Source organism: Coturnix japonica, chromosome 5, assembly GCF_054131305.1.
Source record: "Coturnix japonica strain WE chromosome 5, WE-NBRP24, whole genome shotgun sequence".
Classification (NCBI taxonomy): Eukaryota; Metazoa; Chordata; class Aves; order Galliformes; family Phasianidae; genus Coturnix; species Coturnix japonica.
In genome coordinates, this window is record NC_140667.1 from 9,901,042 (window position 1) to 9,921,534 (window position 20,493).

At 35.3% G+C, this 20,493-nt stretch overlaps 1 protein-coding gene across 1 annotated transcript; it reads left to right on the top strand.

Moving 5' to 3' along the window:
- Positions 1–699: 699 nt before the first annotated feature.
- On the top strand, positions 700–20,201 carry MUC6 (mucin 6, oligomeric mucus/gel-forming). Its single transcript, XM_085547900.1, has 26 exons — positions 700–727; positions 1,701–1,941; positions 2,418–2,544; positions 3,306–3,393; positions 4,245–4,354; positions 5,910–6,117; positions 6,849–6,971; positions 7,581–7,701; positions 8,590–8,728; positions 8,886–8,990; positions 9,310–9,382; positions 9,660–9,797; positions 10,438–10,599; positions 10,918–11,012; positions 11,645–11,777; positions 12,301–12,550; positions 13,625–13,677; positions 13,776–13,885; positions 14,660–14,811; positions 15,583–15,724; positions 16,169–16,279; positions 17,337–17,522; positions 17,686–17,925; positions 18,526–18,682; positions 19,455–19,595; positions 20,131–20,201. Exons 1-26 carry the CDS (start codon positions 700–702, stop codon positions 20,199–20,201), a joined length of 3,504 nt encoding a protein of 1,167 aa, XP_085404026.1.
- Positions 20,202–20,493: the final 292 nt, after the last annotated feature.

The following is a 20,493-nucleotide window of genomic DNA, read 5'->3' on the forward strand; positions in this document are numbered from 1 at the left end:
GAACAGTCAACATAATTTAAATGTTTCTTTATAATTAATATCATAATTTAAAATGTATAATTCATAACTAAATTGGTAATAAAAACATTATACAAAGTGCAAATGTTATTATGATAGGCATTTATGTAGGCAGAAGTTGCAAAGAATGGCTTACGTTATGCGTATTCTCTTTAGCTTAAGCATGGAAAGGCTACATGAAAAGCTTTATTAGTTTATGTTAAAGGGAAAAGTAGTTAAATGCAGCCCATGAGAAGAATTCAGTGACTCATCTCTGTGTTTTGTCAGCTCTTAAAACAAGAGGAATTGTAGGGCATAGATACACAGCAATTAAAAGAAAGCCCATACACATCACTTAATTAAGAATTGTACTCAAAAGACAAATATCCATCATTGGATTTTAAGTTATCCTGAATTATTCATACTCCCACTTGTTACTTTTTTTAAATTTTTTTTTATTTTTAAGTAAGATTTAAATAAAAACAAATAAACTACATTCTGAAGGCACTCTGTATTTATAGAAATGGACATCTATTGCACTCCGACCATAATCATTCCCTGGCATGCTCTGAAAAAGCTGGGGTTTTCTGGTCATATCTGTTATGCACAACACTGAACCAGCTAGGTTTGGACATGAAGGATCCACGATAACAATTAGCCGATTCCTATTTTCCAGTTAGACGTTCTGGACAGCCCAGAAGTATGGAAGAGGAGTACTTTGTGTCAACAGGTAACAGCTCATTGGAAAACAGTTTTTTCTACATGACCTGAATAAAAACAACAGTACCCTCCAAACATTACATTGTTCTTAAAGGGTGAAAATGTTTCAGCTTTAGAACAATGAATATAAATTGCAGGTAGACATTGCTAAACTTACCTGATGGTTTCTGCTTCTAAGATACAGTCTAAATACTGAGCTTTGTAAAACTGCATTAAAAAAAATTACAGAACAATGACAAGCAACTAAGTCACTCTGGAAATAGATTTAGAAGAATGTTGACTTTACTTGCTTCAGTAATTTTATCTGCTTCAGAGGGACTGTTCAAATGCTCTAAGTAGGTATAGAAATGTCTGTAAAATCAAATGCTGGAGTTGTATCTCTTTTTATGATTCATTTAAACCTCCTACTATCTGTCCTTTCAGTCAAAAAGTGATATAAGTGATTAAAACATTCCCTACATTTACAATGTTGGCTTGAACTTTGTCACACAAACACAGAACTAAAAAAGTGGGGACTTAAAAGTGGAGTTTGAAGACTGTCTTTGGATATCTAATGATCTGACTGTGCAGTGAATTCTTGATAATTAGACAGGCATAGATAGCCCTCTAAATGTTGTGTCTGGGATGCTAAGGTATCTCTACAGCAGCAAGTTGTTACCTTTCAAAAAGATTGAGTAGATTGGGAAAAGGTAGTTAACACTGAAATCACCCAAGGAGATGCAGGGGTGTTTCCCAAAGTTAAAAGGAAGAAAAGAAGCTCTCTTGCTTACAGTAAATAAAAGATTTTTTTTCTTACTCCAACTGTTGTTTGAATTCCTGAGTAGAGGTAAAATTTTAAGGCTACAAAAACTACTCTAGAATGTTGTTCACATGATTAATTAATTAGAACCTTATCAGATTTTTCTTTAATTTGTGTTTGAAATAGCAGTGAGAATGATCAAAGGCACTGCAAGCAGGCCAAAATATGTTTTTCTCATTTACAGTTTTGAGCAAGGATTCCTGTTCTACCTGGGGCGGAGGACATTTTTCTACTTTTGATAAATATCAATATGACTTCACTGGGACTTGCAACTATATCTTTGCAACTGTATGTGATGAATCCAGTCCAGACTTCAACATTCAGTTCCGCCGTGGGCTGGACAAAAAGATTGCAAGGATCATTATTGAACTGGGTCCTTCTGTCATCATTGTTGAGAAAGACAGCATTTCTGTCAGGAGTGTCGGGTAAGATTCTGAGATGAAAAGAAAAAAAATATGTTAAAAAAAGCAAGATGCAGTTTCAACAAAGTAGCCTACATTGTGTCAAAAGCGAATTAACAAATCATAGAAGTTAACACATCCAGACTACTCCTATTTCTTCTTATCAAGCATTCACACTCTTTAGAATCCAAAGTATTGCATTTTTAAATGTAAATCTATGCTCTAAAAAACAAACCAAGTGAAGATACAGATTCCTACACAAATAGTATCAATAACATAATACATGTAATTGTATCTTGGTGGTATTTCTATGAAGCAGCTGATATTGATTTCCAAATGTTAATGCATCTCAAAATATTACAATTACAAAGAAGAAAAAGATCTATTTTGTGTTGCTACAAGCACTAAGATTGCAATGTATATTATGTCTAAAAAAAAGACAGTGAATACCCACATAACAGTGATAAGAGAAGCTCAGTTTGTCTTCTCCCACATTACAGTGTCATCAAGCTGCCTTATGCCAGCAATGGAATACAGATAGCACCTTATGGGCGTAGTGTCCGCCTTGTTGCCAAGCTGATGGAGATGGAACTAGTTGTCATGTGGAACAATGAGGACTACCTCATGGTTAGTAAAAATGTTCTCATGAAGCAAAAAAAAATATTCTCACTGACTTACAGGACTGACAGTTTTTATATAGAATTGGTGCTTCTTGGATGTGCTTACTATTTCGGTATTTATTTTATACCTACTTATTTCTTTAAATTCCAGCATTTGTTATCTGAAGCAACAGATGTTGAGATCTATTGATGTTTTCACGGATTCTGTGCTAACCTGAGGCTATTCCAGGAGAAAAATATAAAATACATTATATTCCAGCACATGCTATATTTTACATACAGTCCAAATATTTTCTTTGATTTAAGATTTTCAGAATAATTTGTTGATTGTAATCAGAAGCAATATTATCATCTTGCTATCTAAAGCAATAAATAAATAACTTTTCTCTGAAAGTATATTTTCTTCTCATAACATTGTATTTCTTAAGATAACAATCCTGAAATACATGCTTTGTCAACGAAGTTACAGAAGGAAACAGTATCTTTTCCATTTATCTCCAGCTCCTTAAAGTAATAGCCTCACTCAGTTAACTGCAGATCTCTTAGAATCTTGGTTTTCACTGAATAAATAAAAAGTCACAGCACTCACTGCATGCTGATAAGGAAAGGAAGTTACTGATTTCAGAACTCTTCATCCACTCAAGTCAATGATATTAGTGAGAAGTATCTCCTTTAACTGGATTCTTGAACTGAATTTGTTTGAGAAAGTAGTACTGCATAGATAATTTTAATTAGGGCAATTCATTTTTATATTTCCTTTGATTTTAGGTTTTGACTGAAAAAAAGTACATGGGGAAGACCTGTGGAATGTGTGGAAATTATGATGGCTATGAACTAAATGACTTTGTGAGTGAAGGTAAGATCTAATGGTAGATCACATGGAAGGAGATCAAATCAAACTAAGTCAAGGCAGTCTTTTAATTCTTTACTTGCTGTGACTGCTCACTCAATTGAGAAGAGCACTCCTATGAATCACCAACAAACCTGTCTGTCATACAATTATGCTATGCACAATTATTTGCTGTGGCAATAATGTTAGAGGTTCTCAACTCAAACAAGAGATGTTTAGAAACAAGGAGTAAGAATCATGTTTTCTCACCTGACTCACATAACCATCAAGGTTCATTGCAAGAAACAATGAGTGAAATGACTACATTAGACAGAAACAAGAGCGAGACAGTAATAAAAAGAACAAAGTGGACAAGAATATTATTAAGTAGTTCATCCAATAAGGATGAAACTTTGGAAAAAACTCACTGAAGCTGAGGATTTTACATCAGCCCTGTGACTGAGGGAGTGCCTTTCATATTCACTCTAACCTGGTCTGTTGGACTGGTATTCATGAGCAGCTGGAGCTCATTGCCCACAGACCAAGAGCACATCCTCTAGTGTTTTTTTACCTGGTAGCAATTCTGTAGGCAAAGGCCAGTCCTCAATGCAAACCAAATTGCGCTAGGTAGCAAGGATAGGAAATTACCTTCAGGAGCACACTGCTAATCTGATAATCAAGAGAAAATCACAGTTGTAAAACTAAGTTTTATTGAATAGGGTACAGGCAGAGTGCAAAATAACCAGCTGTTATCAGGAAAATAATATTAATAGCAACTTTTTATAGTCAAAGATCAGAATCTTTTTTACTTCATCACAGCAACAATTAAATGAATCCATGGGCTTTTTCCTGACAAATTATAACCCTTCAATTTACAGGTAAATTACTGGATACATACAAGTTTGCTGCATTGCAAAAAATGGATGATCCATCAGAGATCTGCCTGTCTGAGGAGATAACAATTCCTACCATTCCTCACAAAAAATATGTAAGAAAGATCTTGGATTTTCTGCAGTGAGATTTTTAATAGGGATAGACAAAGTAGAAACTACCAACAAAGAGACCATAATTTCATAAAATCCACTTTCAAGAAAATAATTAATTTTAAAAGTTGTATAGCATGATACAAGAAAGAGGTGTTATTTGCAACAAGACTGCTGGGATTGTTTAGCCTAGAGAAGAGGAGGCTCAGGGGAGACCTCATTGCACCCTACAACTTCCTGAAGGGAGGTTGTGATGAGGAGAGGCTTGGCCTCTTCTGCCAGGCAACAAACAGGATACAAGGAAATGGCCACAAGTTTTATCAGATGAGGTTTATACTGGACATAAGAAGGAACCTTTTCTCTCAGAGAGTGGTCAGGCACTGGAATGGCCTGCCCAGGGAGGTGGTGGAGTCACCAACCCTGGCAGTGTTCAAGAAGCATCTGGATAGGGACCTAGGAGATATTGTTCAGGGGTTTTCTGTTGGTATGGTAAAGGGAATACATTTGGACTAGAAGATCTTGTAGGTCCTTTCCAACCTTGTGATTCTATAGAAAATTCATTTTGAAAAATACAAATTCAAAATACATTTTGAATCAGGATTTGTATGATTCATATAAATCTACCAGTAGTTATCTCACAGCCTTCTGAAAACTGATTAAGGTCATCACAGGAATTTCATGGAGCTTTAATTAGCTTAGTGTGAAACAACTAACAGCTGAAATTGTAAGCTGTACAAACCTGAAGACGTTCAGAAAAACTTATAGTATATTGCCGGATAACAGCATTCACAATAGTCAACCACTATCTGTTGCTATCACTTCCAGTCCTAAACAAAAAGAAAATAAATGTACCTGAAACATGATGCATCCATATTTATATGGTTGACTAAAGGCAGGCACTTGGTAGCAGCAAATAAGTAAAGAGCTTCTATTTCTTCGAATCTGCAGGTGTAGGAATTAAATCATTCTTAGAATGATCTTGTTTCACCAGGAAAACTCAAATCATAATTTCCACAGTGAAGAGGCATTTATGTGGGTTGTGTGAGGAAGATAAGCTTGTGAAAAAGAGACTTGTAAATATTACTTGTATTCACATTAAAAAAAAAAAAAAAAAACCACAAATATATATATATTATTATTATTAGTTTAATCTGGTAGAGAATTTCTGTCAGATGGAAGGTTTAAGCTTTTTGCTTTCTCTTTGCTATGTTATACTTCATTAGGCAAAATTCAATATTAAAAGCATGCACAAAGGGGAACTCATGTTGATATCTCCACATAGTGATATTTGTCCAGGAACACATCCCTATCACTAATGTATCACCCTGAGACAACATATTCTCTCTCTGTGATGTTCTCAGCCATTCATAGGGAGATTCATGGCACCAAAATAATGGCTACTGTTCAACTTCTGAAGACATGGAAATAATTCCACGGCTGTTACTAAACTAGGGAAAAGAAAAAATCCAGCAAGAAAATCATAAATAGCAGAGATTTCCTTTTCTGGTTTTGAGATGGGGAATATAGTACTAGAATCATTTGTTTCCTTTTTTAATTTAGGCTGTGATCTGCTCTCAGCTGCTTAACCTGGTGTCACCAACCTGCAGTGTTCCAAAGGATGGGTTTGTCACTCGTTGTCAGCTTGACATGCAAGACTGCAGTGAGCCAGGACAAAAGAACTGTACTTGCTCTACACTGTCAGAGTATTCAAGGCAATGTGCTATGTCCCATCAAGTGGTGTTCAACTGGAGGACTGAAAACTTCTGCTGTAAGCTGCATTTAATCCCAACCATGGGTAGTAAATTGATAAAAATAAATTGCTTTGATGAGAACATCTTTTTCTCATAGAAAAGATAAATTAACTTGAAAAAAATCTTTGAGACTGGCTACCAATTAGATACTAGCATAAAAGTAGTGAAATCCCTTTTTTAGTTTCAAGGCCTTATATCGTTTCACCCTACCCCATCTCTTGTGCTGTATTCTTCTGTTCTGTTGATCTTCACATGTACTGGCAATGCTCTTTTTCTATTTACTGATGAGATTTTTTTCATTCTTTCCTCATACGTACTTAAAGCTTTCCCTTCTAATTTCTACTACTATACCAAATCTTTTAATTTGCACTTCTTTCTAAAGTAATTTTTCTTCTTCTTCTCCAATACTACCCCTCTTACCTAAATTGTTAACCCATTTTATTTTTGGTTGGTTTTCAATTGATTTGAATTCTTCAGAAGAATCAGTGACTACAAAATGCCCCGAGGAATTTATAAATATTAGTAAGGCACAATATACATTCAAAGAACCATATATTAATTCTTAATACTCACGGTGGAACAATAGCCGGCTCTTCTCCAAATCATAGCATTTTCGTACTGAGTACTGAGGCATGATAAGAGACTATTAATGCTAGTTTTCACATCTTCTCCATCCCCTGTTGTAGATAAGAGATTCTTTTGTTTACACTTTGAAAACCTTAACACTTTGAACTTCTGGTTGTTGCAGCTGTGGGCAAATGTTCTGCTAATCAAATCTACGAGGAATGTGGTTCTCCATGTATTAAAACCTGCTCCAACCCTGAGTACAGCTGTTCCAGTCACTGTACCTATGGTTGCTTTTGTCCAGAAGGTATCATCTCTGTTTTCTTCATATCCTTAATGATCCATATAAATACTTTTAGTGCAGATCAAGTCACATGGAGTAGTATTCTTACACAATGAAAGAGAGGTCCATTTGAGGGCATCATGCAGCTAGAACTGTCATTTCTCTTAAACAGTCACTATCACTAAAGAGCCTTGGTTCCTATTTGCTAGAAGGTAGTTGAGAAAGCATTTTCTTCACAATACTACAGTTTGTGATGGGATAATTATAAACTGCTTTTTTATATTTCTGTATTATAATGTAAGTAGAGTCAGATTTAATTATTTTCCTTTTCTAAACAGGCATCTATCCTTTCAGAGCACCAGCAAAAGGTAGTATACCTCTGAGAAGTCCTGCAATATTTGAAGAACTCTGTATAACTCCTTAATAGTAATTTAAGCTAACATGCTTAGAAAAACTGTAATGAAAAGAACATTCTCATCCACCATTTTTACCTTTGTCAGTAGCCTTTCTTGATGACATCTGGTTTTGGAAGGCATGTAATTTATTAGTGCTAAGTAAATATACTAAAATATACTTATATTTTATATATATAATATATATATTTTTTATATATATTTTTGTCTTCTCTGGCAGGAACTGTTCTTGATGACATCTCAAAGAATCGCACATGTGTTCACCTTGAACAGTGCCCATGTACACTGAATGGGGAAACATATGCTCCTGGTGATACAATGAAAGCAGCGTGTAGAACTTGGTGAGTAGCATTTAGAAGATGGAGAGCATACTTACCAAGTAAGTTGACAATTCAGCCTAACTGTCCTGAGGGCAACTCAAAGTGTGTCATATCGTCTCTGGGGTCACATTATTTGAGTTTTAAAAAACAATATATTTTTAATTAAATTCACACATGCATGTCTTATTTCTTAAATCATGTCAGGTAGAAATACAAATGCTCTTTTAGATCAAAATCAAATCAATAACTGTTTTTTTTTTGTTTGTTTTTTTAACATTTTCTTGTAAAATGGAGGTAAAATTAGCATTAAAAAAATATTTACAATTTCTTTCTGGCAGTCTCAGCAGACTGAATTACCAAATCAGTCCTGAAAACCATGTTTGAATTCTGTAACAGAAAATAACTACATAAGGCAATATTTAAGTACTGAAATTATCTTAAATGCATCAAAATTGTATGGTTTTAATTCTCTTGCTGTCATCATTCTAATTAATAAAATTGACAACAAATAACATAAACATTTCTCAGAACTGTAACAATGAACTCACATTTTGTGGATAATGTGTTGAGCAGAGATTATGACAATCCATAGCAGAGTTCAGCGACTTCAAGAGGAACAACTTCAGCTCATGCAAACACACAGAAAGTCAAATCATGAAATTGTGAGGCAAATAGTGACAAAAGTGATATTTTCCATGACTAATAAGTAGCTGACATTTTAGAATGAAGATGCAGAAGTTTCAGAACAGTAGAAATAAATGTTATATATGCTACATCAGGTATACTAACCAATTTACCAAATTGATCAGCTGCAGAAAAACTTCCAGATGGGAGGATCAAATCATCTTTGCTGATAAATAATCATTTAGAATGAGAATTATCTTACACAGAATTTCTTGTTTTCTTCAGTAAGTGTACAATGGGTCAATGGAACTGCAAAGAGTTGCCCTGCCCTGGAAGATGCTCACTAGAAGGAGGCTCCTTTGTTACCACATTTGATTCTAGATCATACAGGTTTCATGGAGTTTGCACTTACATTCTTATGAAGGTAATTTCCTGAAATATAGAACCACAAAAAAATCAGATGGATATATATCTGTCTTCAGTTTCCCGTAGAACACAAGCAGAGGTCTTCCAATGATAAACATTTATTTCACAAATAATTTTTACTCTAACAGACATACCTTTGCATTATTTTCCTCCAGAGTTCTAGCCTGCCACACAATGGAACCCTAATGGCTATTTATGAAAAGACTGGTTATTCTCATTCTGAGACATCGCTTAGTGCTATAATTTACCTGTCCACAAAGGTAAGTAATCTCTCCACAGGTTATATCCAGCTTTTCATTAATCAGTCTAGCAAAACAAATATTTTAAGTCTGAGCAGAAAAATCATGGGGAATAGATACTATACTACACACAGTAGAGATCTTTGTTGTCTTATCAACTTATGTAATTAGGAGTGCTGTGAAGAAGTATTTTTGAAGTGAAAACTGAAGAAACGTAAGAAAAAGCTTGAATCAATATTTTCCTGTTATATAGGTCACTGAGAATACAGTTACTTAAATTTAAGAAAGTATATGTACTACCAGTCAAATGTTTACTTTGGATTGTGTCTTTTTCATACAGGACAAAATTGTGATTTCTCAGAATGAACTCCTTACTGATGATGATGAACTTAAGCGGCTACCTTACAAATCAGGTAAAGAAAGGAGAACGTATGCACAATCTGAATTATATTAAATACCTGTATTACATCCTGCAACCTAACATCTTTAATCTTGCTACTGATAGTAACAATCAACTTCTCTAAGAAAATTATAATCTTTTCCAGTGCATCTGTCCCTCTGTGGAAACATGAATGTAGAAGGAAAAGATGTGTAGACAGAATGCTTGAACATTTATATATATATTAAAATCACTACTTAAACAGTATTCCTATGCTTGAATATCTCTGTTTTTAAATCTTCTTCTTTTAGGAGACATCACTATTTTCAGACAATCCTCGATGTTCATTCAAATGCATACAGAGTTTGGACTGGAACTCATTGTTCAAACATCCCCTGTGTTCCAGGCCTACGTTAAAGTCAGTTCACAGTTCCAAGGCAGAACCCTAGGTAAGAAATCTAGTTCCAATGAAAAGGAGACAATTCAGAGAGTGTAATTTTGAAACCTTAGCACTTATCCTGCAAGGAATAAACTTTTTCATCTGGATTCACCAAAGAAAAACAAAAATAGCTGCACTGGAAAACAGATTAGAATTTCTTTTCTGTAATAACATTAAAAATCATCAGTGGAATTTGAAGGCATTTTTTTTCATGTGAAATACAATATAGTTGTTTAGAATTGGGCACATGTGAATCTCATGAAGTTGAACAAAGCCAAATGCAAGGTCCTGCATCAGGGTCAAAGCAATCTCAAAGATCAGTATAGACTGAATGACAAATGATTTGAGAGCAGTCCTGCAGAGAAGGACTTGGTAGTACTACTGCTGGATGAAGAGCTCAACATGAGCCAACAGTGTGTGCTTGCAGTCCAGAAAGCCACTTGTATCCTAAGCCGCATCAAAAGAACATAGCTAGCAAGTCACCTCTGAGAGAGGAGGTGATTCTCAGGCTATTTGACCTATTAATCTTCACTGACACTCCATCTGGAACTTTTAACACAATTTTCTCACTACTGTAAAAGAATGAAACAGACTATTGTGTACCTTTTTTTTTTTTTTTCTGTTTTCACACTCATTTCTGATATTCTTAGGTTTGTGTGGTAATTACAATGGAGACACTACAGATGACTTCATGACTAGCATGGATATCACTGAAGGAACAGCTTCCCTATTTGTAGATTCCTGGAGGGCAGGAAATTGCCTTCCTGCTATGGAGAGAGAGACTGACCCTTGTGCTTTGAGTCAGCTGAACAGTAAGTAGATGGTCTTGTTGTAACTCATCTCTGCAGCTAGCTTCATTTGACACTTCTATAAGTCCAAAGAGTATCTGGGAGAACCACAGACCGAGATGATTGCAAATCACAAATTCAATCATCAAGAAGATATTTCAGCAATAGTCAGGCATTAGTCAATGCTAACATAAGCATTTCTGGTGTTTCTTTGGCAGGGTTATAACCTAGACAAGCCTCTGAGATCCCTTCCAAGCCTCTAATTCCATAATTTGCAGGGCAAAATCTCTCCTCCTTCTAACACGCACTGGTACTTTATATCCATGACTTTGTTTTACTTAGAAATATCTGCAGAGACTCATTGCTCCATTCTAACAAAGAAGGGTACAGCGTTTGAGAAATGCCATGCTGTGGTGAACCCCACTCCTTTCTACAAGGTAGGAAATTAAGATAGATGGAATACAGAGCAAGTACAAAGATGGACCATACTGATCTCATATATAGTATGCCACTCATCTGCATCAATGCAATGCATAGAAGCTAAGAAACAAGCATGTTCTATTTAAATAAACCTCCACTGTATTGGATATCTATTTGGCCCTATGCTGCTATTCCTGTCCCTAGAATTCCATGAACCACACACTCAGATGTATCATTTGACTTTGGGGTGGTCTTATGCAGAGCCAGGAGGTGGACTCCATGAACCATATGGGTCCCATCCAATTCAGATTTTTTTATAATTCTAAAAATGTGAAAATACTTTTGCTTATTTTCCTTTTCAGAAATTTTAACTATGAAAGTACTGGTTTTCCCTGCTGCGTAATTGGATTCATTGTATTTGCCAGTCTCCATGAAACATTATGAAAATAAAAAATCAAATAAACTAAATCGTTTATGTACTAAGCATATTTTACTCATTTCTATCAGACAATTAGTCTGATCATTTTGATCTGTTTTAGTTATGCAGAACTATGTATTTTGCTTGACTTACCTCAGTACTGTTATCACATTTAGTACTTCCAAATGCCTTCTCGCAGTAACAGAACAGTTCCCTTGTGTTGGGTTTCAGAGGTGCGTCTACCAAGCCTGTAATTATGAAGAGACCTTTCCTTATATTTGCTCTGCTCTGGGATCATATGCGCGAATATGCAGTTCAATGGGTTTAATCCTTGAGAACTGGAGAAACAGTATGGACAATTGCAGTAAGTAACTCAACCAATGTATTTCTGCCATCAGGTTATTGCACACATACAGATCCACTAGAACGTGCCCAGGTTTGCTTGACCTGTGACAAAAACTGAGAATGAGACAACATTTTAAAATACATTAGCCATTAGAAAATAACTACTTATTACTCAAGAAGACCAACTAGAAGGTATAAAAGCCACATTCACATGAACCGATGGCTTTCAGAATTGTGTAAAAACATTTCTGCAAAGTTTCCCCCTGCATTATTTCATTCCAACATATAAAAGAGGCAATAAGATTACATATAACCTTCAAAAACTTCCAAGCAGCCATATTAAGATCTGCTCTAAAATATTGTTTACTACAGCTCTGCCTCCTCAAAAAAAAAAAAAAAAAAAAAAAAAAAGCAATAGCTAGGCTTAAGTATTGAAGTTATTGACAGAATAGATGCAGCACATTACTGTGAGCCCAGTTATCACTCACAGGGAAAAAGACAAGGAAATGGAGTTCAACATACACTTTCCTCTTGTTTTACAGCTATTACTTGTACTGGAAATCAAACATTCAGCTACAACACTCAGGCATGTGAAAGGACCTGCTTGTCACTCTCCAACCCAACCCTAGAATGTCATCCAACTGACATCCCAATTGAAGGCTGCCATTGTCCTAGAGGAACATATCTAAACCACAAGAATGAATGCGTTCGTAAATCTCATTGTCCCTGCTATTTTGAAGATAGGAAGTTCATCTTACCTGATCAATCAACAATGACTGGTGGGATAACCTGGTACGTGTATCAGATTTAAAGATGAACAAATATGAAATGAAGAAGTGTCTTCAAGTGTGGTTAATCCACAACAGAGACAGCAGGGAGCTGAGCATTGCACAGCCACTCACTCATTCATCCTTAGCAGGATGAGGAAGGCAGAAGGGCAAAAGCAAGAAAACTTATGAGTCAGTATAAAGACAGTTTAATAACTTTCCTTGTTTTTATTACGTAAAAATAAACTTAGTTAATAAGCAAAGAGGTCAGCAAAAGCAAAATTTACTGCTTCTCAGCAGACAGATATTCATCGATTTCCAGGAAAGCAGGGCTTTCTCTGATTACTTGGGAAGATGAGTGACATAACTGCAAATGTCTACCCTTTTCCTTCTTTCTCCCAGATTTATTGCTGAGCACAATGTGTGGGATGCGCTTTTGGGGTCAGATATCCCAGCTGTGTCTCCTTCCAACTTCTCATGCATCTCCAGCCTACTTGCCGGTGGGGCGGCATGAGAAGAAAATGAAGCTTTGAGATTATTCAACAATAGCTAAAACATTTGTTTATCAATGCAATTTTGATCACAAATCCGAAATATTTCACCGTATAACTGCTATGAAGAAAATTAACTCCATCCCTGCAAAAACCAGTACAGTCTCCATTACTTTTAGTGGCACATGAATGTTTAAGATCTTTTTGCCACTTCCTAAAGTACAAAAATTCTTAAACAGAAAACATCTGACTAACCCTAAGCTTGAAAACTTTAAGGAAAAAAAACCCAGAAAATAATATGTAAAATCTTATTATTCCTAGCTGAAGATAGTAGGAGATTTTGCTAACCTTGTCTGTATAGTTGCATACAAACACCAAGATTACTTAACTTTCACTTTCTAAACAAATGTTTCTGTATACTACCAATAGTAAAGAGAGGCAAGTTGAGTCACATTCCACTTAGAAGCAAGTAACACAAAGGAAGCACTTCCAATGATGAAAAACAGGAAGTAATTTTGCTGAAAATCTAAAACTATTTGTTAGGAGATAATTGTATCAAAATACCTTTTTTTTTTTTTTTTTCCCCACTTTTTTTTTTTTCTCTCTAGCTATTGTGTTAATGGGAGGCTAAGCTGCACTGGCAAGCTTCAAAATCCTGCAGGTATGAGTCTGATATGGCTTACTTTGAAATATATTATTTTCCTCTATAAAATTGTTACTTCAGAATCTCCCATGTTTGTTTTTGTTCCTTTCTCATAGAAAGCTGCAGAGCTCCAAAGAAATATATATCATGTTCTGACAGCTTGGAAAACAAGTATGGAGCTACATGTGCCCCTACTTGTCAGATGCTGGCTACTGGAATTGAATGTGTAAGTTACACAGTCCTGTGATATTAATACTCTACGAGAGGAAGAACTTGAGAATCTTAGGCAGAAATCAGTTTCTACTAGTGAAATGAGAGGATCTATCTTTATGGAGTTTTCATTTCCTTTTATATTAAAGAAACAGATTGATTGAAAGAACGGTGTATGGTGGCAATAATGAAAAGATGGTGGTGGTAAATATCCAAAAGGTTATTTACAGGAAAAACTCACCCAATGGAAGACTTCAGTCCACAGGGAACCGCTGTGACAATCTCCACTAAGGAGTGATCTCTGAGAGATGCTGCCTGTGTGGTGGTCAGTCCTTAAATGAGGTCTAGAGGAGATGGAGTCAAGCTCCACCCCTTCTGGGAGCACAGCTCAATTACTCTCACCTGTGCTCCCACAGCTGACCCAACACTTGCCCCAGCTGATTAATTAAAGGTTCAGGCTGTGATTATCAATTTCCCATACAAACTGTAATGTTATAGGCTACACTGATAGTAAAGAAGCTTAGTTTGTACTCTGTCTGAAAACTGTAAGCAATAATAGACATTTCTGAGAGTTTTCGAGTACATTTAGTTTCTCACACAATAGGTATATCTTGTAACTTCAGTGAAAGCAGTTAAATTTATTAGTATATTAGCATATGGAATAATCATAACATTGAAATCAAATAAAAGATAGGACTGAGTATAGATTCATCCTTTATGTGAGTCAAGCACAAGATAAAAATGCATTTTACGTCCCTTTTAATTTTGTTAATCTGTTGGTCTTTACCAGATTCCTACTAAATGTGAATCAGGCTGTGTTTGTGCTGATGGGCTATATGAAAATCTTGATGGCAGGTGTGTACCAGCTGAGGAGTGTCCTTGTGAATATGGAGGCCTTTCATATGGAAAAGGTGAACAGATCCAAACTGAATGTGAAATCTGGTAAGAGTCAAACCATTTTTCACTGCTGAACCTCATTTTCACTAATCTGTGCAGCTATATAACACTTATCTGACAGGGAAGTAGGAAGTGGCAAAAGCTGAAAGTTGAACAGAAGGAATACAGTGACAAAGCATAGAGGTGGTAAAGAGAAGCAAAATATTTGCTAGTATGTTTGTATACATGATTCTGACAATAAATAAGTACAAGCAAAAGATCTACTAGTCAGCCATAGGAGTTTAAGGGATATTTATGTCACCTCTATATTCAGGGAATAAGGGCATCCATTAGGGACTTTAACTGTAAACTGCATCAGGTCAAAAATTATAATCTCAACCTAAATAAAGATGAGGGCAGTCTTCTTTCCTTTCTGTAGATAAAAACAGCCTCCCAGAAAGATTACTTGCATTTCTTTAGCTGCATTCTCGGAGTACTTTGTTCAATTTCTGTTTTTTAATGTAGTATTAAAGTCACCAGCAACCAAAGCACACATAACTGAGATGTCTGTTCTCATCAGCAACTGAAATAAATGAGCTTATATTCTTTCTTCAGTGGAAAAGAAAGGAAAAGAGTCTTAACACATCTTCTTCATCATAAATTAATTTTCTTAGCAATCTGTAACTTTTATTTATGGTTCTTACATTAAATGTGACTTGGCCACAATGTACACCAGGCTATTAAATGAATGACATATCTATAAATATGTATGCATGTAAAAAGAAATAAGGTGGTATTTCTTTGGAATCTAATTATGGTTTCTCTTTTCACTCTCAGCACTTGTAGAAAAGGCAAATGGAAATGTGTTCAGAAATCAAGATGTTCCTCAACATGTAATCTTTATGGAGAAGGCCATATCACCACTTTTGATGGACAGCGTTTTGTGTTTGATGGCAACTGTGAATACATATTAGCTATGGTAATCTGCATCTTACTGATGCTTTTGGCTGTGTCTCAGTATCAAGAAATACCTTGTTTTAAGTGGCTGACAAAAATATCCTGGGATGCATCTATATCCAGTAGAGCACTTTGAATCTTATTAAATACAAAAAGGGTGTTTATTCTCTATATATTTACAATTCTAAAATAAAAAGCATTTAGTTCTCAAAATGAAATTTTTAATGTATGTGTAACTAATTTTAAATTAAATAACATTTAAAGTCATTGATTGGTACATCTTCTGTACCAGTCAACTGTGTCTTTCAGTGAAGTGATGTCAGTTGGTCACTGTTACCTCCCAAAACAATGAAATAACTGTGATTCAGTAGTAGCTTTATTTACTTCAGATTACAGATATGTGGGTTCTACAAGGAACAGAAGAGAGTCTATTACATCTATCTGCATGTGTTTTTATTTTTTTAAGGATGGCTGCAATGTTAATAGGCCTATTTCATCATTTAAAATCGTTACTGAGAATGTCATTTGTGGGAAATCAGGTGTTACGTGCTCTAGATCCATCAGCATTTACCTTGGGGTAAGATATTCATTTTACTATTACTCAACTGAGTAGCCATTTAAGTCAAGAAAGCAGCAGAGGAACAGTAAAAGTGAGGAATTCTTATCATGGACAATCTACAAAATTACACCAAATTTCTCTTACTCTGGGTAGTGTTTGACAATTCAATATATATCCAGATCTCTGCTATCTTACTACGTGATATACATCTGTGAAACTGCAGCAGTGAGCAGTTAACCTTATTTCCACTGCTGTCTGACAGCTTCCAAAATTAGTTAAGTTTCGCAGTTCTCAGCTATACTTGAACACTAATGCACAGTATTATCTTCTCACCTTAGAATCTTTCATTATAATTGGAGAGAAGTTTATGGACAGCTGAGGTTTTACCCCAATGAACAGTCACTGCAAGCAGTAACACATTTGCAACATTACTGCATATTGGCAGTTTTAGTTCATCAGAGCTGCTCTTAGGATCTAGATTCCTAAGTGCATACTCCATACAAATCTTTCTACTAATTCTCTAGACACTGAAACACAAAAAACATAACCTCCATTCTAACAAAGTACACGTGAGAGTAGAAAAGAATAGAAGAGCCCACACCTGAGAGTAGAAAAGAATAGAAGAGCCCAAGTGATACATTGTCTTTCTCTGCAACTCTTATCTAAGAAAACATGAAGAGAGACCCCCTCTACTCTGCTTGCTGCAGATGGCTGGCTGTAATATATGCATAAGATGTGATCCGAGTTCTAGTATACCTAACAGTGAGACTAAAACAATGTATTTTAAAATATTTCCTATGATGATTTGCATATAAATAAATAAATAAATAAATAAAAATCCAACGGAAATAAAACCCAATCATTTTAAGGTAGGGTGACAACCCAAGGATAATCTCTTACCTTTTAAGATCTTCATCGCTGCTGACAGTAAGTTATTCCAAAGTTTCTGGCAGATGTAAAAAATGAGACTGTCTACAGCAGTACAGTATCTGATCTGCAACAATGATTCATGGAAAGTCAAAGGAAAAATACTGAAACTTGATAATTTATAACTTATACACAACTTTTCTTCCAGAACTTGACTATTATACTGCGAGATGAAACCTTCTCTATTTCTGGGAATAATCTTCAAGTGAGGTATAATGTGAGAAAGAATGCCCTCCACCTGATGTTTGATATCATTATCCCAGGAAAATATAACATGACCCTTGTATGGAATAAGCACATGAACTTCTTCATTAAGATCTCCAGGGAAACACAGGTATTGCAGAATAACTTCTTCAGAGAACAATACTTCAATTCACATTGACCTGCTAGTTTAATGACAGTTGTCTCAGCTCTGTATGATAGCAAAGATTACTAGCAATTACTAAAAGTGAATGCATGTAGTCGTAATCAACTGACAGTGCTTTCATTTTATCCAGGAAACTATCTGTGGTTTGTGTGGAAACTATAATGGTAATATGAAAGATGACTTTGAAACCCGAAGCAAATATGTGGCATCAAATGAACTGGAATTTGTGAATTCTTGGAAAGAGAATCCTCTCTGTGGGGATGTGTACTTTGTAGTGGACCCCTGTAGCAAGAACCCTTATCGTAAAGCTTGGGCAGAAAAGACATGTTCCATCATCAACAGTCAAGTCTTTTCTGCCTGTCACAATAAGGTAAGAATTAATAAGACCTTCTCTTTACTTATAGGTATAATCTGCATTTTCACAAAACACTCACACTCCAGCACTTGATTTTCTCTTACCTTACTACTTCCCTGGACAGCCTGTTCCAATGTTTGACTGCCCTCTCCATGAAGAAATTCTTCCTGATATCCAAGCTAATCCTCACCAGACTCAACCTGAGATCATTTTCTCGCATCCTATCACTTTTAACTTGAAGAAGAAAAATTGACACCCTCCTCACTGCAACTTCCTCCTACATAGATGTAGAGAATAATGATGTGGATTTTTGTGGAATTTTTTTTTGTTTTTTTTTCTTTTTTAACTGATTAAATATATGCTTAATATATAAACATACATACCTGGGAAAACCTCATCAGCTTCTATTGTTAGTAGGAAAATATCTACATTCTTGTTAAGGAGAGTTCTAGTTCTTTGAAGTGAGATTGTTTTGACAAGCGTTCAGTGGAAATAGTAGTTACTCTCACTTCAGTGCAATGGATTCTCTTGACTTCCTCATGTATTAACAGGGACCTGTGAAAAAACAGGCAGTAAAGAATACAAGAAAATTAATTACTTGATTTTCCAATACAGGTGAATCGTATGCCCTATTATGAGGCCTGTGTCCGAGACTCATGTGGTTGTGACATTGGAGGCGACTGTGAATGCATGTGTGATGCCATTGCAGTATATGCAATGGCATGTCTAGATAAGGGTATCTGCATCGACTGGAGGACTCCTGAGTTTTGCCGTATGTTTCTTTAAGATTCCTTTAAAGCAGTTTAAAAGACAATCATTGTTAATGGCAGTACATTGATATAGCAACACAAGAAATTGCTTATATATGCACATTCTACATTCTATTTTCTTTATGGACAAATAGATTACTTCAGTCACCTCAGTTTTGAACTCCATACTTTTCCTTTGTGCTAAATAAACAGTATTATGTCTGTTTGTACCATAGAATGATGAGAGAGAAAATGAAGTAACAACAGAAGGCATTTTATTTTTTCTGCTGTCAATGTACAATGAACAGTTAGTTTGTAAGCAGAAAAAATATAAAATTGTAAAAAACTATTGGTTTTGGCTGTGATTAACTCATCTTCTATGTGAATGTCAAGGGAATAAAGACAGCTGTGTTGGCTAGAACACTGCAAAACAGGAAAATAACAGTGTGTCCCAGACACCATACGTAGATGAGAAGAGAAAGTGAGGGTGTTATACATCAATGCTGAAGTTATAATCTTTCATAGTTTCTTTTCAGTATTCACTGTATTATGCATTAAAATTATGGAAATTCCTGCACAATTAATTCACAAAAAAAGAAACTGACTTACATCACTAAAGCTGATGTCAATTTTTGTGAAATACTGAAAATACCAGTGACAGGGTTTTTTTTTTTGTTTTTTTTGTTTTTTTTTTAAGTCAAGCTGCTGATAAATTTTGTCCTCCCTTTAGTCCTCTGAAAACAATGTTCTCTCTCTGCAAAATTCTGACCTTTCTCCTGGTTTTGCCATTTCCAGCTGTCTATTGTGAGTATTACAATTCTCACAGAAAAACAGGAAGTGGGGATGCTTATTCCTATGGCTCCAGTATCAACTGCACCTGGCATTACAGGCCTTGTAATTGTCCAAATCAATACTACAAATACATGAATATTGAAGGTAATAAGCTGTACTATTTCAAACCACAAAGCAGTAATATAATTATATTCCATGGTGTTGTTTTTTTTTTCCTCCCTCAACCATATAACAGTTAGTAGTGTTTTCATTGATGTTACCTTTAAAGCAGTTTTGCTTTCTTTACCTTACCTCATTAAGGTAAAGCTTATGCTTTAAATGCACAATCTGTTCAGTACCTGTACTACACCTGGCTTTATATTGAACTCAGGTTATCATGAAGATAAAATCCTCTGACTGGTGCTGAATTAAAATTACCTCTACTTAGGTAAGAAAAGGTGTGAAGAGAACAATGTTGTTCCTATTAGACAAACAAATATAATTGGAGAACCCCCCCAAATTTACTACATGCACAGTTCCTTCTGAGGATTACATTGGAGATGCTTACCTGAATGTAAGGAGTTACAATCAATACAATTTCCTAATAAGAGAAATTTAAGATTTTAGATTATACATAGCATAGGCTGAACACTGTTCTCTGAGAAATGTAAAATGAATCTATCTTTCCCCTTTTCTTTAGGCTGTTACAACTGCTCTCATGATGAATATTTTGACTATGAGAAAGAAAAGTGCATGCCATGTGGTAAGTAAAGCCCTGTATGCTCATCCTCTTTCTTTATAGTAGCTAAAACCTTTGAATGTTGACAAAGAAGATATTTTCCCTAGTTACTTAGAAGACACTTTCCCTAGTTACAGTTAATGATTAGTGTTCATCCCTGTATAACTTCTCTTGAACATAATCATATTGTTGTACTGTTACTATGTAAAACTAGTAGACTTAACTTAGAAATTTTCTTTTAGTTCTGTGGGTTTTAAAAATTATTTTAAGATTTCTTATCGTGCACTGTCTTACTCTGAAAGCCTTTCATAGTAAATAATGTTG

What these genes read in the sequence shown, in the direction of transcription:
- MUC6 (XM_085547900.1), top strand. Translation starts at nt 700, where the DNA reads ATGGAAGAGGAGTACTTTGTGTCAACAG. An exon ending in AAATGACTTTGTGAGTGAAG is followed by an intron (nt 3,394 to 4,244) that starts GTAAGATCTAAT and finishes TTCAATTTACAG; the next exon opens with GTAAATTACTGGATACATAC. An exon ending in TGGCTACTGGAATTGAATGT is followed by an intron (nt 13,886 to 14,659) that starts GTAAGTTACACA and finishes GGTCTTTACCAG; the next exon opens with ATTCCTACTAAATGTGAATC.